Here is a 15,217-nt window from a genome sequence, read left to right as displayed (position 1 = left end):
AGCATCCATCACTTGCATTCGGATGTTGCACCCGAAAATCTTCATAAGCAGCGGACGGCGGGTAACGGGTGCGGGTATATGCGGGGTTATTCGACCACTTCCAACTTTCGCAACAGCCTCTAAACCTTGACAGTTAGATACGCGACCTCACTAGCTTTCCTTATAGCTAGATATTCAGATCGCTATGGAGACAAAAATCTGGCAACAAGTTATCGCAGAGAAGCGACGCCAACGGACCCGTGCCATCTCTGCTTTTGTCACCAAGAACCTACCAGACAAAGAGGACCGTCGGGATGCATACAAGGCCATCACCGAAGTCGATGACATTACTATCTTGGCCGATAATATTTCGAGTGGAAAGCTCAGAAGTGAAGACGTAACCCTGGCGTATATCACACGGAAAGTCAATCGTTGAATTCCGTGAGAGATATATACTAACATATCATGTGATAGAGCCATTGAGGCGCATAACAAGGTAGAACCTAAGACAATTTGGTAAACCCTATACATAGGTAGCTAATATTACCAACAGACAAACTGGTGAGCCTCATTGTAGTCTCTTGCTACTACCAAAGCCTGATGATTTACTAGCTTGACCGAAATCCTCTTCGATGATGCTCTGGAGCAGGCCCAAGAGCTCGATGCGTATTATGCCAAAGAAAAGAAAACAAAAGGACCTTTGCACGGAATCCCTATAAGCCTGAAAGACCAGTTCAATGTCAAATGCTACGATACCACTCTTGGTTACACAAGCAAAGCCTTCAAGCCAGCCCACGATGATGCCGTCCTAGTAAAGATCTTGAAAAAGCTAGGCGCAGTCATCATTTGCAAAACAAATCTCCCACAGAGCATAATGGTAAGACTGATAACAGGCATAATTTCAGCTCATACTAATCTTGAGAAGTGGGCTGAAACCGACAATCCGCTTTGGGGTTTGACTGAGAACCCGATCATTCCCGGATATACGCCTGGAGGATCGTCGGGTGGGGAGTCAGCGTTGATTTACTCTCATGGGAGCCTCGGGGGTTTCGGATCAGATTTGGGTGGTAGCATCCGCATGCCAGCTTCTATGATGGGTTTATATGGTTTCAAGCCAAGCGTACGTTGATTCGCCATTTTCAGAGCATTGCTAACTCGATGTAGAGCTCAAGATTGCCATATGGAGGAGTGCCCGTCTCAACCGATGGACAAGAGCATGTCCCGTCTTCCATCGGTCCCTTGGCACGCTCCCTTTCGACCATTTACCATCTCACGAAAGGGGTCATGCTTCAAGAACCCTGGAAACAAGACTGTCGTTGCGTGCCAATCCCATGGCGACAGTCTGAATATGACATGACTGTGAACAGCAAGTTGACAATCGGTGTATTGTACGACGACGGGGTTGTGAAGCCTCACCCTAGTATTGTAAGGGTTCTCGCACAAGCTGCAGCTGCCCTTGCGGCTGATGGCCATGAGCTTGTAATGTGGAAGCCTGACTTGCACGCAGAGTGCATAGAGGTTATGGATGCCTATTTCACAGTCGATGGAGGTGAAGACATTCGTCGTGATGTCGAGGCTGGAGGCGAGCCTTTTATCCCAAGCGTGGAGAGGCTTGTGAACAGGGGAAAGCCTATATCGGTTTATGACTATTGGCAGCTCAACAAACGAAAGCGAGAACTTCAGCAAGCATATCTCGAGAAGTGGAACAATACCCTCTCCAAAAAGGGGAAAATTGTGGACGCCATTATAATGCCGGCTCTACCACATGCAGCTGTGCCTCACAACACTGTCAAATGGGTGGGATACACCAAGGTCTGGAATCTTTTGGATTATACGGCTTTGGTCATTCCGGGAGGAAAAGTTGAAGCCAGGGATCTTGATGCATTGTGGGATCACGAGCCGAGAAACGAGTTGGATGGGTGGAATACCCGCCTTTGGGAGGATAATATGCAAGAGATGGTCAAGTATCATCTTCCTGTGGATATACAGATCGTGGGGCGGGTTTTGGAGGAGGAAAAGGTTCTGGCTGTTGGCAAGGTGCTAGATGGTTTGCTACGTACCCATCCACTTGAGGCATAAAATCTGTAAGATTCTTTAAAATCCAAGCTTTCCGACTAGAAATAACAAAATGAGAAACCTGTTCCTGAAGGCCGTCTGAATTGTTTCTTGAATAAACGCTTGTATTTTCCTCCGTCTCAGCCATCGTGCAGCTCAGTGATCAGTCCAACAAAAACAACCAATACAGCAGCATAAGCCGCTGTACTCGACATAACATCCATCAAACTCGTAAGATATCTCGCAGCCATCAATCCAAACACAGTAACAAACACGGTCGTCGAAACCAAAGCCGTGTAGAGAGTATTATGCAAGACCATCAACCACATAGGAGCCATGAGAAATATCCCGCCGACGGCAGCCACAGCAAGCCTTTGGTGAAGACCTACTGTCCAGTTCCGCTTATAGTTGTCTTGTCTTGTGTCTCGAACAGATCTCGATTCCTCTGGTCCCTTTTGCCAGTGTCCGATAGCAGGAAACACCGGCTGCCCCTCAAAACTGTTGACTTTATCCCCTAGAATGGCTTCAAGGAGTTTGCGATCTTGATACTTCTCGCCGCTCATGTAAAACGGATCTTCAGGTTGCAGACTTCGTTTTTCCATGTATTCATAGTTTTGGAGTGCTTGTACTGTAAAATTCAATATCAGCACGCTTTCGGTCGACTTATAAGCAAAACAACAGTCATCTTACTATAGTCTTTGAGAGTGTCCTGCCACCCCTGAGGCTCATTCGCTTGGAATCTTAGAGACACTGCATGCTTGGCGAGTTTGGTGCGGAGTTGCTTCAATTGTATTCGCTGGAGGACAACAAAGTTGATCCGAAAACTCTGGCCCTTCAGTCAACGTCGCTCTCTTGAAATGCAGGAAGTTAATTCCATACTTTACCTAGTCCGTTCGAGAGTTGTCCATTGTCATTGGCGCCCTGAAGCGCCCTACGAAATGAAGTTGTCCAGCTCTCGATCTCTGATATGTTGCTGATAATGTTATCGAGCTCAAGGTCTATAATCCAGCGATCATCCCTAAAATCAACCTGTACGCCTCGGACTGCAGTCTCCTCGTCTACCCGATTTGTGTCGTTATCAGCGCCGAAGCAGCCCATATTGGTAATTCGTACCACACGGTTCAGACTTCAAACAGCATTCAAAAAGCAGTGGTTGAGATATCAGGTGCTGAGTTCAATGTAGAAATACCGAGTCACAAGATCTAGGCTCGCCTCTGGCCTTACTACCCATGGTAACATAGCTTGCTTTTGGTTTTCGCTAGTTCCAGCCGCAGATGTGATACAGCGCATTCTCGTTATGCGCATTTGGGCATTGTGGCTGAAGGCTGAACTTCACCTGGCCACAAAGTTACTCAGGGTAAGATTGCAGAGCTTGAGAGCCTCAAGTTCGTAGAAGAGATGGATTTATAAGCGAATACGGAGAAACGGCCTGAATAGACTTCCTATGATCAAATAAGCAGGCTTCTCTAAACATGCAGTTCTATATTCTTTCTTTACCTTCAATCCCGAATTCTTTTGCACATTGGAAGTCTCAGAGGGGCTTTACTTAGTCTGGCAATTATCGGACGCCACAGGATGTCACCACGGAGCGCTATCGGGGCTAGAACACGATGAATGCACCACCTTTGGCGTATGAGGGGGATGCTATCCCCGGATGCTGGCAGCTAGAGAGGCCGCAGACGGCTGAACGGCAAGTATATACTTAGTAAGAGGTGCAGTATCATTTTAAATGGTCCTCTTGTCTGTTTCCTGTTCTCTCCTTGCATGTTTTCATTTATATGCGCTTCATCTCACCAACACATAGCGGAATTGTCTAACTAAACAAGTTCGAAGTCGCCGCATCAAGTTCAAACCATGAGATACGCATACGCCAGGTGTATCATAAGTCATGAGACGACCTTACCATCAACACTAGCTCTCCAACTCTCACATATCAATTACGCCCAACTATACTCCATGTCTTTGAATAAGAGTATTCAGGACACAGATAGTTGCACCTTCATCTACGACCAAAAAAAGTCTATCAAGATGATCTTTACCATCTCGTGGACCAACGAAGGCGACGACTACATCTTTCAAAATGAGGAGGAGGCTAAGTTTTGGGAGCGAGTTGTTCGCCTATGCAGCACGGTATCGCCTCTGCAGAAGCGCATCAAAACAGAGCTAGAGGGGACAGCGTTTAGAGAGATGCTTGAAATTTCTGACCAAGAGTGGTCAGAAACATGGTCTGCAGGGGTTCCTGCGCCCGTGCCAGAGATTACTCCCCAGAACCAACCTCCTGTTAGCACCACCACCGTTGCAGAAGAGGGGGCTAGAATAAGGAGGAGTGTTGCTCGATTTGGCTCTCGGTTTAGTGTACGAGTCCGATTTCCGAGGTTTTCGAAGAAGAAGAAGAAAAAGGGCCAGAATGACGAGGCGGTAAAGGAAGCTACTGCTGCTTGAATATGCAAGAAATCTCAATACATCTCTTATAGCCTATGTACCATATATATGTGCAACCTTTCTATCTATGATTTGACCCTGAGCACAAGACCAGTCTTGGCGATTCGACACGCCACTGCCATGAGCGCACCCAGGAATATTGAAGAACCAGCAAACATCTGAGACCCAAGGTAACTACCGTTGCCAGCTTTGATAAGCTCGCCGCAGATAAAAGGGCCAGTCAGACTTGCGATACTGACAATGCCTAATATCATTCCAACTCTTGTCCCTGTCTTTCTTGGATCAGGTGCCATTTGTGTCGCAACAGCCGGAAACAGAGCTTGTAATGCTGCAGCGATGAAACCGTAGATCACAGCGAAGACATAAAGCCCAGCAGCTGTTTCTATAGCCGCCCAACAGTAGACCAACAAACTAGAGGATATGCTTAGAGGAATGAGTATGTTGAGTGGTCCTGTCCACTTATCCGCAATGATATTGGGCAGGATACGGCCGAATATCCCAACGCCGTTTAGTATCATGAGAAGATAGATGGGTTCAGAAATTCCCGCTCGATCGCGAGCAAAGGTTCCGAGATAGAAGAAGGCAAAATAGAGGCCCCAAAAGTTGAGAAACATGCTCATGGTAAAGAAGATAAAGGGCAGTTCCTTAAAAGCTGTTGTATCGATCCATGGGCCGCTGGGATGAGGTGGTAGTCGAGGCTTGAGCCATACAAGGCAGGGGATATATGTAGCAAGCATGATAAACCCCATGCTTCTGATAGTCCAGGGGAAGCCGACGTTGTCGTGGAAGATGAGCCAGTTGACCAAAACCGGGTATACTAAACCACCAACTGCTGCACCAGCGGCTGCCAGTCCGACAGCAAAAGCCCTATACTTCTTGAAGTACTGCGACAAAACGGCTAGAGCCGGACAGAAGGTAAATCCATTGCCAATTCCTAGGCAAACAGCTTGAGCGAGGAATATCTGCCAGAAAGTCGTGCATAACGAAGTCATGAAGAGTCCAAAGACCTGCAAGAAGACACCGATCGGGAAGATAATTCGAAAGTGGCCGGCATCCGTCAGTCTGCCGGCTATGACTCCGACTGAAAATAGAAAAAACACTTGCACGCTTCCTATCCAGGATATTGTGGATTGACTCTCCCCGAGGGTTTGGGTGTAGTATTGTTGGAAGATTCCGAAGCCGTTTGCCACGCCCCAGGTGTTGAAGAACACGATGTGGGCAAGAAGAGCCTGCATCCAAGCATTGAAGCCTCCGTCTGGTGGTTCATTCTGTGTCGATGACTTTTCGACTGTATTTTGTTGGGCTTGGTTTTCAATATCGGCCAATGTCTCGGCTGCAGAGACCGAATCTCTGTCTTGGTTGAGTAACATGGGGAGACGATCAGATAGCAGCAAGTCAAGGCTGACAACCAAGGTGAGTTCTCTAACCTGAGTCCCAAGAATAAAAATACCGAGGTAGGTTTCTTGCCGTTAGGATAAGTTTAGTTAGCACCCTCAAACTGCGTCAAGCTTCAATCACTTACACCGTTATTGCCGCTATTCCCGCGATAGCCGAGATACCCGCTCGGCCCGTAAGAACCGACCCTCGCAGCTTCACTTCACATGCATTCAACCCCTTACACATCACAATCCCTTCATCCCCATTCCAATAACAAACATGTCCACTTCTCAAGGCCGTAAGCGTTCAAGACTCGCCTGTGAAACATGCCGGGATTTAAAACGGAAATGCGACGGCGCCCAGCCGTGCGGAGCCTGTGTCCGCTTTGAGTACGAGTGCACCTACAAGACATCTTCCAACAAGAAGAGGAGGGCCCATGACGCTTCTCTTCTTCCTTCACCTCCTGTTCACACTGAGAAGGACTCTAGACCTTCGAGGAGTGATCATGCTACTTCGCCAAGGCATTTACAGTCGCTGGAAGCGAATTCTGGGGCAGCATTTCTTAGAAGGTTGGCACTGAGGTTGGATCCTAAGAATGCGCCCAGGATGCACACCTTTTCTTGGAATGCCTTTCTTGGAGCGCGGAAGTCTTCCCATGTTCCTGTTTCGCGACCGATTACAGATCTACTATCCAAAGAAGATATGGAGAGTCTGAGTGCCGTTTACTTTCAAAAGATGGACCCAATTTATGGGTTCGTTGATAGGAACGATATCTCGCAGACCATCCAAGGCAGGTGGTCCGGGTATATATACGATCAGTCTCAAGATTCTATCCTCTGCGGCATAGCGGCTATCGGGTGCTTGTTCTCACAAGTTGAGCCTCCACCGGTGGAACTTGACTTGATAGAAACAGCACGATTTATCCTTGAGCAGAAGATGTCTGATGACCCGTCGGCTGCTAGTGTCACCGGTTGGCTTCTTCGGGTGGTATACCTGAGAATAGCCGGAACGCCACATACAGCATGGATGGCGAGTTCAATCCTTATGCACATGCTGGAAGCAGCTGGCCTGCATTGTGAACCATCCCAAGAATCAGTCCTTCCAGTAACAGAAGAAAAGGTCGATGCCGAGCTTCGGAGACGACTCTTCGCTGTTGCTGAACACCTCAATATTTGGATCTCATTTGACATGGGTCGGTCTAGAACCATCTTGTGTAATTCAACACTGGAGATGCCTTGTTCGAGAGAAGGAGACTTTACCCATGAACTCATGGAATTGCTCCCATACTCAACAGAGCTTGACCCTAACAAGACACAAGATGTTTCCGAGCTTGAGGCCTCGCTGTCAACTGTCTTAAGCCGAACTCATTCTGTTCCACCATCGATTATGGCGCAGACCAACCTCTCTTTATGTCTCTGTCGTCGACTCCAGTCGATGAACACGACGTTCTCAGGAAAGATTCTCGACCAGATCCTTTCTATCACAAAAACAGGCATCGAAGCAGCTCAAGCTATTCTAGATGCACGCTCACCATGGCATCATATGGCCAATGTGCCGTTTCAGATTATCTGTGTTCTACTAGCCATTGATACAGGTGAATCAATCGCTCAGCTCAAGGATGCCATGCAATGTCTTAGTAACGTTGCTACTGTGTATAACACGAATGCTACGAAAGAGGCTCTCAACACAGCTTCTTTGCTTATACTGATGCAACAGCGGCGTAAGGAGAAGTGTGCATCGACCTTGAGTGATGTGCTGAAAACCTTTCCTATAGTTTCCCTTCCAGAGACGCGAGATGAGACTCCCGTTGCAGAGATGGATGATATGAGATGGCTGAATAACTTGGTTGGAGATCTTTCCAGTTTCGACTATGCTGATTTGGATCGATTTCTCTTTCCGAACATGTTTTAATCAGGGCAAATTTTCTGTCATTATTCTGTGTAACAATATGATATCCATGTACTCTATAGTCTTACAGTCCCCCCACAGGATAATCTACTTCTTTCGATACCACATCCTCGAAGCTCTTTGACTTCTTATCTTCCTCTGCAGCTGAAACACCCCATACATCAAAGCCTCAGCAGTAGGCGGGCAGCCAGGAACATAGATATCGACCGGAACAATACGATCCACTCCCCTAACAATGCTATAGCTGTAGTAATAGTACCCTCCTCCGTTAGCACAAGATCCCATGCTGATAACCCAACGTGGCTCAGGCATCTGATCGTAGACTTGTCGCAGTGCAGGGGCCATTTTGTTTGTGACAGTCCCTGCGACTATCATGACATCTGCCTGTCTCGGAGACGCGCGGAAGATGATGCCCAGACGGTCTTGGTCGTAGCGTGGCATCGAAACGTGCATCATTTCGAGACTGCAACAGGCGAGGCCAAAGCTCAGCGGCCAGAGGGAGCCAATTCGGCTCCAATTTGCTATCTTGTCCAGCGTCGTGCTTTATCACACTCCTTATTAGTGTCTTTCTTTTATCGTGGCACGGAGTTGAGTACGTACAGGGCATAGTCGACTAGGTTGTTTGGCTTTACATCGGCGAGCGAAGATGGGTGCGCATTGAGTGCTATATCCTTGGCCGCTTTGGAGGAACCATTTCGCGTCTGATGCTCGAATCGGTTTTCTGTTATTCTGCGGGCTTGCAGTGGGATCGTTGGAGTAGATGTGATGGAGAGAGGTCGAGCTATAGCTGGATGACGGTGTAAGTCGCGGTCCATAAGCTCTTTAGACTTTATTACTTACATCTTGCCAATTGTAATCGGGCCATAATGAGATGTCTCGCACAATTAAATAAATCGATTTTTTCCTTAAGGAAACAAGAAAGACAAAATCAGTAGTGCAGCTGGCTATATAAGACCTTTCCACAGGTCCAGGCCGGGACGGGAATTAACCACACAGCTCCACTTATTGCTTCTCACCCTCGGAAAATTACCACATGACCCAACTTCAACCTCTTTCATCCACGTACCTTGAAGATGGCGACTCCATACCAGGCCCCGGCATGTCCCGTCTGTAGCAAACCTCTATCCACTCGTCAAAATGAATGTCCATTCTGTCAGAAGTCTTTCCGCAGAGCTGATGTCGCTCGTCGGCATGCACGCTCTTGCAACGCCCGACAAGGCCGACCTCTTCCACCACAAGCCAAACCAGGCAGAAAGCTTCGAGCTTGCGATAACTGCTCACGACTGAAGACATCTTGTAACTCGGAACATCCCTGTCAGCGGTGTTCAGCTCGTGACATTGATTGCATATACAGCTCACTATGTCATGATCCTGCGCATCGAGCTTCCTCCAAACCGAGGGAAGTCTCCAAGGATGACAGTCCCAGCTTTTCTTTTCTTTTACAAGCTAGCAATCCGGCCCAGCCATCTATGGATGCTATTGTCGCTCGGGAACCTGAAAGAACATCAGAGATGCCTTCTTGGAAGCAACGTGAGACTGTCGGTTGGAGTGCAGGGACGGTCGATCCAAGCTTTCTTCTCCTTGATCTACCAGACATGCTTCTAGATGAACCCCAGGACTATGATGATCCCGAAAGCAATCCACTACAATTCTCTGGTATCTTTGGTCATTCTACCGAGTCAGCCGATGCTCTCTCGATGCGAATAGTCGCTCTGTCAAACATCCTCCAGGAATTAACTACCAGCAAGCCTCATCTCAGGGACGGACTTGACCAAAGTTGTCAACGAGGGTTCTTCATGACCTCTCATTTTCAGAGTGTCCTGGTATTTATCTTCCGTCGGAGGCACTATCATCAGGACACGATGCATTGGCCAACATTTGATCCTGAAAAGGTTTCTCTCCACCTGCTACTAGCTGTGGTGCTGACCGGAACTGTTTATCTTCAATGCCTTAACCAATCTTCTCCCCCATACATCAATACCGCACTGCTAGAATTGGCAGAAAAATATATATACAAGGAGCTTAAAGAACTGTCAAGCCGAGGTGTCAGCCCAGTGATTTCACGACACATGCTTGAAATATGCCAAGCTGCAGTGCTGATGAACACGCTCGAAGGCAGTGCCAACCACATCGAATCTCGCCGAAGGATAGCGAGCAAAAGAATTCCAACACTGGTCGGGGTATTGAGAAAAGCAAACATGATGAGTCTGAAACACGAGCCCGGCAAAAGCTGGGAAGATTTTGTTCACCGAGAGACGTGTATAAGGGTCGTTACATGGACTTTTATGAACGACGGACTACTGGGTCTCTTCTGTAACCACCCACCCATCATCACCTCAAAGGAGATGACTGGAGATCTGCCATGTCCGACTGGTATATGGGAGGCAGATTCAAGCATGGCTTTCCAAGAAAGGTCAAAGCATAGATTAGCAAGGTCTTATCCTTCAAGCTGCAGTGAAGCGATAGCAGGATTGCTTGCTGAAGACTGGATGCCTGCTATTAGAAACTCTTTCGAGAAATTAGACCATTCAGAACTCTTTTATCTCTCTTCAGGTACGCCACGTCCCAGGACAGACAATAAATGACAAATACTGATGGTTACCAGGTCTTGGGCGTCACATATTTCATTATCGTACGTCAACAGTATCACGCGACCACTCCAAAATGTTGCTACGTGCAATGGATAGATGGGACTCTCTTTGGAGGGATGCTTATCAACGTATTCCAAAGGATGAGAAGAAATGGCTCGGGATAAAGAAACATAGTGCCGAAGTCATGGCTTTATCCAGGCGGACCATTGAGATCATCCAATCTGGTGAAGCAAAGGATTCGGCCTATCTCCAGGACATTGGAACTTATAACATGGCTGTCTTTCATGAATTCGTTCAGAAGTATGGACAGACAAGCCCTGACACAGCGAAGAATTGAAAGGCTGGCTTGACGGCTGCCTCCCAAAAGTTTACACTTATCTCAATTCTTCTCGGTAACGCCGAGGGTTAATCAATTCGTCTCCCAGAAACCAGGCGATTGTCCAACCATTCATCGCCACTGAGCGACAACTCGTGATGTTTATATCCGCCCAGTCCCCGCCATCGGAGATGCACTGAAAACTCTAGTGCGCCAAGTCCTGGGCGCAAGCACGGGTGCCTGATCTTGGCTGAATGCTAAAATTCAGGCCACCAATTTTCTTGTGCTTCTAGAATGCTGCAAGCAATAACAATTGCACACTGCACAGCCTCATGTGACAGACTGTCACTCTAGCATCATGCGGGGGCGCGGTGGCTATGTCGGAGATGCATCAGATAACACACTAGAGAGGAAGGTCTAGTTGGAAATATGGAACGTTTGTTAAGGCAGCCAAGATTGGGAATTTAAGGCATACAGATCGGGGATTTCCAAATCGTGTTGGACCACGTGGTGATCAATATGCAGCGCCGCATCTGAAGTTTATTCCTCTGCGGGATTCCGTCTCCGTGTCTGTCAGTCTCTACACGAATAAATCAGAATTCACCACTCAGCTTCAGCCACATCTCTAATAAAAGACCTGTTCAGGAATGAAAACACCTTCTAGGCTTTTATTTAAACGAAAGCTTTGACAGTCACAAGCGGACTTTTGGCGTATTGGACTGTCGTAGCGAGATGTCTCGTTCAGATGGCTCAAGTAAATCTGCCTCAGTGACAGCCTTGATCCACACCAAGCAAGGATCTACACCAATTAGAAATGCAATTGCCTGCATGTTGCGGCGCTGCAAGCTTAACCCCGACAAGCTTATACGCCCATGCCAACTCCAGGGTCCTTTATGTCACAGACCCACGATCATCGGCTCAATCATCCTTGAAACAGTGGTCAATTGGTAGTGACATTACCACGGAACCCAACCAGCATCAACATTAGAATGATTCGCTGTTTCGCTAAATGAAGCTTGTGTTTGGATTAAGGCTGGGCCAAGGCATTCGGACCTACATGCATTCCATTTCTTTGTCTCTTGATGCGCGCCTCGGTAATGCAGCAAACCACCACAAACACGCTCCAACGTAATTACACCGCTGTGAATGGTTCCTCTGGCTAAGCCACTTTGGTAGGGCTGCTGTTTGCCTCCGCCAAAACATCAAAAGTCAAAGCACTTTTTTGGCTGGAGCTAACTCAATTTGCTTCAAGAGATTGGCATCTTTTCAGCTCGCCAGAGCTAAGAAAACGCCAAAGACCAGTGCTCTTTCCGCTCCCCACGGTGAATCACCTCCTGGGACCAGAATATAAAGAACACAAGTCGTCCTGCCTTGGCAATTTCCTTCTTCTTAATCTGTCAGTCATCATCTCGAAGGAGCTACCAAAGCCGGTCGCGCTCAGTGACCTCATCCACAGCTCAGCCAAGACACACAAGACACGCTTGTTCTTGCTCTTTAGCGGTCGATCGTCGCCCCCAATCCTTCTGGAAAGAGCGACATCATCATTTCTGTTTACCTCATTCGCCTCCTTCACCTCATCATAGAAGGTCAACCTGTGATCTTCTGTCCGTTGTTGCCCCCGTCACAGCCTCCGAACCTAGAAGAGAAACCACGCCTTGTGGATCCTTGCAATTACCCCCGTCATCAATTCAGTCTTACCTACCCTTCCTGAATTCGGATTTCGGGTATTAAACCTTGGAACTGCCCACTTCATACTCTTCCATTCTTCCATCAACTTACATTGGACCCCCAAACACGAACTCACGACTTTTTTGGTTTCATCGTCAGTTTGACATCTTCTAGTCCGAAATCATTTGGTCTTTCATTTGACTCTGGTTTCCAATCCACAATCGACACTTCTTTGTTTCATCTCGCCTATACCCACCTGCATCTTTTCGTCATACCAAGACAGCTTGGCCCACAATGAAACCAGACTTCGCAGTCGTGCTATTCACGCTCATCACATCAACGGTCGCGTCGGCCGTCGATGCACCCCGTCGCATAAAGCGCATTGACATAGAGCGCCCCGAGTCTGGGGTACCCCCCGTTTATGAGCACGAGCTTTACAAGCGCCGTGGCGGCGGTGGTGGTGGAGGACGCGGAGGTTCCAGCGGCGGAGGTTCAAAAGGATCATCTGGCAGTGGCAGCAGAGGTGGGAGTTCCCGTGGAAGCAGTGGAAGCGGCAGCAGTCGTGGAAGCAGCAGTAGCGGTAGTGGTTCAAAAGGCTCATCATATCGTCCAGGTTCATCAGGTAGCGGTGGCTCTCGCAGCTCCGGCGGCGGCGGTTCTCGCGGCGTCGGTCCTCAGCCCAGCTTCGCAGGCGGTCGATACTACCCCGGTGGCTCATCAAAACCTTACAAGTCCGGCGTCTCAAGTCCCGGAAGGATTGCGCCCTTCGCTCTAGGCGGTGCTGCTCTGGCGTTCTGGCCTGGCCTTTGGCTCTACGGTGCATACATGTATCCTTACTCGCATCCCTACCATTATCATAACGACACCAGCGATGAGGACGAAGAGCGCGATGTACTCTGTGGATGCTCGCGATATGAGTATTGCGCATGTGATGACAACAACAGCACCCAATACTTCGACGAACTCATCGGAAACGGAAGCTACGACGCACTTAACAAGTCCATCGTCAATGTTGCAGAGGTCAACGGCACAATGACAATCCTCATCAACGGAACTCTGCCCAACGACACGGCCCTCCCTGACGAGGATGCATCAGACAATGGAGCACTATCAAAACGAGGATGGGGCTTTGAGAGCGTATCTACCGCGAGTTTAGGGGCCTTCATCGTGTCATTGGTCTTGAATATCTAGGCGATGGTCATCTTGACCATCATTGTCATTATGGTGATTAAATCTGTCAGGCGTTGGTTGGCAATCCGCGCTAAACAGGCTAGCCAGCCGCAAGCGCAAGTTTAATGAGTTCATGGGTTTCTCGGTGTGATGATGGCGTTAATACCCAACTGGGAGGATTCCTCTGCTGTTAGAGAGTGGCATTATTGACTTCAACATCCTTGTACTTATTATTGTTATTAAAGCATTCAGTATTCGTCATACATTACGCGACGAACGGAACTTGTTAGAAATACACTATATCCTCTTCTCAGTCCCGCCTCCATCAAGGGCGCATCATTCATGACTACCTCATCATGCCTCAGTGGGACGTCCATAGCATTAATAACGGGAAACAGTCAAGGCGGACTTCATCTCCTCACATCATCCCTGCGCAGGCTTGCATCACTATCCAACTCAGCTGCTCTCGACACGCCTATGGTGCCACGATTTACAGACCGGTGTCTCTAAAACTCGGTCATCGTTGAGATAAACAATTGGGGGCCAAAAAATATTGTGCTTATGTTGCGTAGGATTTGTTCTATGCAATGCTGCCCTGTCATGATACTCCCCAATCAGGAATCCGCCGAGTTTTTGCGTCATTTGGGATTACCCATCGAATCATGTTGCAATTTCTGGTATTACAGAGGGTTGATCTTTGTGATGATCGTGTATTATGGAGGGTAGATTTCGCAATGGAAGCTTGTTTTCGCATGAGCGCTGCGTCTGACCGAACTGAGACGTGGTTTGGGGATCATTTGAAGCAAGCGAAGTTGGGGTATTTGGAGTTTGTAATTTGGAAATTACAATGACAGCTCATGGCGTTTATATGCAGGTTCTGTGAGTTCATGTACGCTTAACCGGAGTGAAGGGAGTTGTTGAGATAGCGAGCGCAGTAGCAGCTTGCTCAATCACAACGCCTTTACCAGAGTTCTTATTCTTGTTTTGCTATCTAGAGCGTCTTAGCACTAGAGTATCTAGTATCATTCAAGAATCTACAGGTGTTTCTCCCCAGCATTGACCGAGTAGTAGCCCGCCTGCCTCCTTCGTACCTCGTCGATGAATTCTCTATGACGACCGCCAGACTCTACGACGCTCTCTATCATGCTCAACAGTAATTAAACACTCACAGACCCTATGCAAACCATATTTTGATAACCTTTAATCCAACGGTGGAGGTAAGATAACTTATATCCCCAAGAAGAAACAGGTCGTCCTAAGTGCAGGATAGACTCAAGCAATTTTAGTACATGCTTGGTAGGTCTTTAGATTAGGCCATGATCATTGAATGTCAAAATCTTGCTTGCTCTGTAAGGCTCCCTCCAATAGATTGTGGCATCGGCAATGGATGCAACACTTCACATCGGGAAGTGTCAAAGTGGTGTTTCGGCTGTCCGGGATCGCAAGAGGTGGGTAAACCTGGAGCAATGGCCGGTTTCATCTATGACATGTGGGATTAGGAACCTCATCTTTGGCTTATTTTCTTTCGTCACAAAGACTTCCGAGACTTAGGTAGGAAATCTGTAGTATCTTCAGGATGTAGCTTCGCTATTAGCCCGGCCAGTTGCTAATCATTTCCCGTGAGCTTAATGCGGCCATCCTTGAGTACACAATACAGTAAGCGATCTCGCATTTCTAATGGAGGTTATCTTACTTAACTTCCAAAATAAAA

General features: G+C 47.8%; 10 protein-coding genes across 10 annotated transcripts; 6 read left to right on the top strand and 4 right to left on the bottom strand.

Moving 5' to 3' along the window:
- Positions 1–184: 184 nt before the first annotated feature.
- Positions 185–2,058, top strand: FPRO_03456 (uncharacterized protein; the record flags this gene model as incomplete). Its single annotated transcript, XM_031226330.1, has 6 exons — positions 185–387; positions 454–475; positions 533–540; positions 592–856; positions 905–1,099; positions 1,144–2,058. 6 exons carry the CDS (start codon positions 185–187, stop codon positions 2,056–2,058), a joined length of 1,608 nt encoding a protein of 535 aa, XP_031076877.1.
- A 116-nt stretch (positions 2,059–2,174) lies between these two features.
- FPRO_03457 (uncharacterized protein) lies at positions 2,175–3,132 on the bottom strand (the record flags this gene model as incomplete). Its single annotated transcript, XM_031226329.1, has 3 exons — positions 2,175–2,662; positions 2,725–2,860; positions 2,914–3,132. 3 exons carry the CDS (start codon positions 3,130–3,132, stop codon positions 2,175–2,177), a joined length of 843 nt encoding a protein of 280 aa, XP_031076876.1.
- A 756-nt stretch (positions 3,133–3,888) lies between these two features.
- Positions 3,889–4,476, top strand: FPRO_03458 (uncharacterized protein; the record flags this gene model as incomplete). The annotated part of the gene is made up of 1 exon (XM_031226327.1): positions 3,889–4,476. The coding sequence occupies one exon, from the start codon at positions 3,889–3,891 to the stop codon at positions 4,474–4,476; it is 588 nt and encodes a 195-aa protein (XP_031076875.1).
- Positions 4,477–4,541: 65 nt separating this feature from the next.
- Positions 4,542–5,846, bottom strand: FPRO_03459 (uncharacterized protein; the record flags this gene model as incomplete). Its single annotated transcript, XM_031226326.1, has 1 exon — positions 4,542–5,846. One exon carries the CDS (start codon positions 5,844–5,846, stop codon positions 4,542–4,544), a length of 1,305 nt encoding a protein of 434 aa, XP_031076874.1.
- Positions 5,847–6,132: 286 nt separating this feature from the next.
- On the top strand, positions 6,133–7,764 carry FPRO_03460 (uncharacterized protein; the record flags this gene model as incomplete). The annotated part of the gene is made up of 1 exon (XM_031226325.1): positions 6,133–7,764. One exon carries the CDS (start codon positions 6,133–6,135, stop codon positions 7,762–7,764), a length of 1,632 nt encoding a protein of 543 aa, XP_031076873.1.
- An 84-nt stretch (positions 7,765–7,848) lies between these two features.
- Positions 7,849–8,626, bottom strand: FPRO_03461 (putative NADH-ubiquinone oxidoreductase 19.3 kDa subunit, mitochondrial precursor; the record flags this gene model as incomplete). The annotated part of the gene is made up of 3 exons (XM_031226324.1): positions 7,849–8,302; positions 8,362–8,548; positions 8,602–8,626. 3 exons carry the CDS (start codon positions 8,624–8,626, stop codon positions 7,849–7,851), a joined length of 666 nt encoding a protein of 221 aa, XP_031076872.1.
- Positions 8,627–8,834: 208 nt separating this feature from the next.
- FPRO_03462 (uncharacterized protein) lies at positions 8,835–10,689 on the top strand (the record flags this gene model as incomplete). Its single annotated transcript, XM_031226323.1, has 2 exons — positions 8,835–10,314; positions 10,367–10,689. 2 exons carry the CDS (start codon positions 8,835–8,837, stop codon positions 10,687–10,689), a joined length of 1,803 nt encoding a protein of 600 aa, XP_031076871.1.
- A 671-nt stretch (positions 10,690–11,360) lies between these two features.
- Positions 11,361–11,498, bottom strand: FPRO_03463 (uncharacterized protein; the record flags this gene model as incomplete). The annotated part of the gene is made up of 1 exon (XM_031226322.1): positions 11,361–11,498. One exon carries the CDS (start codon positions 11,496–11,498, stop codon positions 11,361–11,363), a length of 138 nt encoding a protein of 45 aa, XP_031076870.1.
- A 1,132-nt stretch (positions 11,499–12,630) lies between these two features.
- Positions 12,631–13,527, top strand: FPRO_03464 (uncharacterized protein; the record flags this gene model as incomplete). The annotated part of the gene is made up of 2 exons (XM_031226321.1): positions 12,631–12,859; positions 12,950–13,527. 2 exons carry the CDS (start codon positions 12,631–12,633, stop codon positions 13,525–13,527), a joined length of 807 nt encoding a protein of 268 aa, XP_031076869.1.
- Positions 13,528–14,353: 826 nt separating this feature from the next.
- Positions 14,354–15,057, top strand: FPRO_03465 (uncharacterized protein; the record flags this gene model as incomplete). The annotated part of the gene is made up of 3 exons (XM_031226320.1): positions 14,354–14,385; positions 14,678–14,723; positions 14,875–15,057. The coding sequence occupies 3 exons, from the start codon at positions 14,354–14,356 to the stop codon at positions 15,055–15,057; spliced, it is 261 nt and encodes an 86-aa protein (XP_031076868.1).
- Positions 15,058–15,217: the final 160 nt, after the last annotated feature.

The sequence above is a fragment of the Fusarium proliferatum genome, assembly GCF_900067095.1.
Source record: "Fusarium proliferatum ET1 genome assembly, contig: FPRO_scaffold002, whole genome shotgun sequence".
NCBI lineage: Eukaryota > Fungi > Ascomycota > Sordariomycetes > Hypocreales > Nectriaceae > Fusarium > Fusarium proliferatum.
The sequence above is the reverse complement of the archived record's forward strand: the minus strand, read 5'-3'. Positions and strand labels throughout refer to the sequence as shown.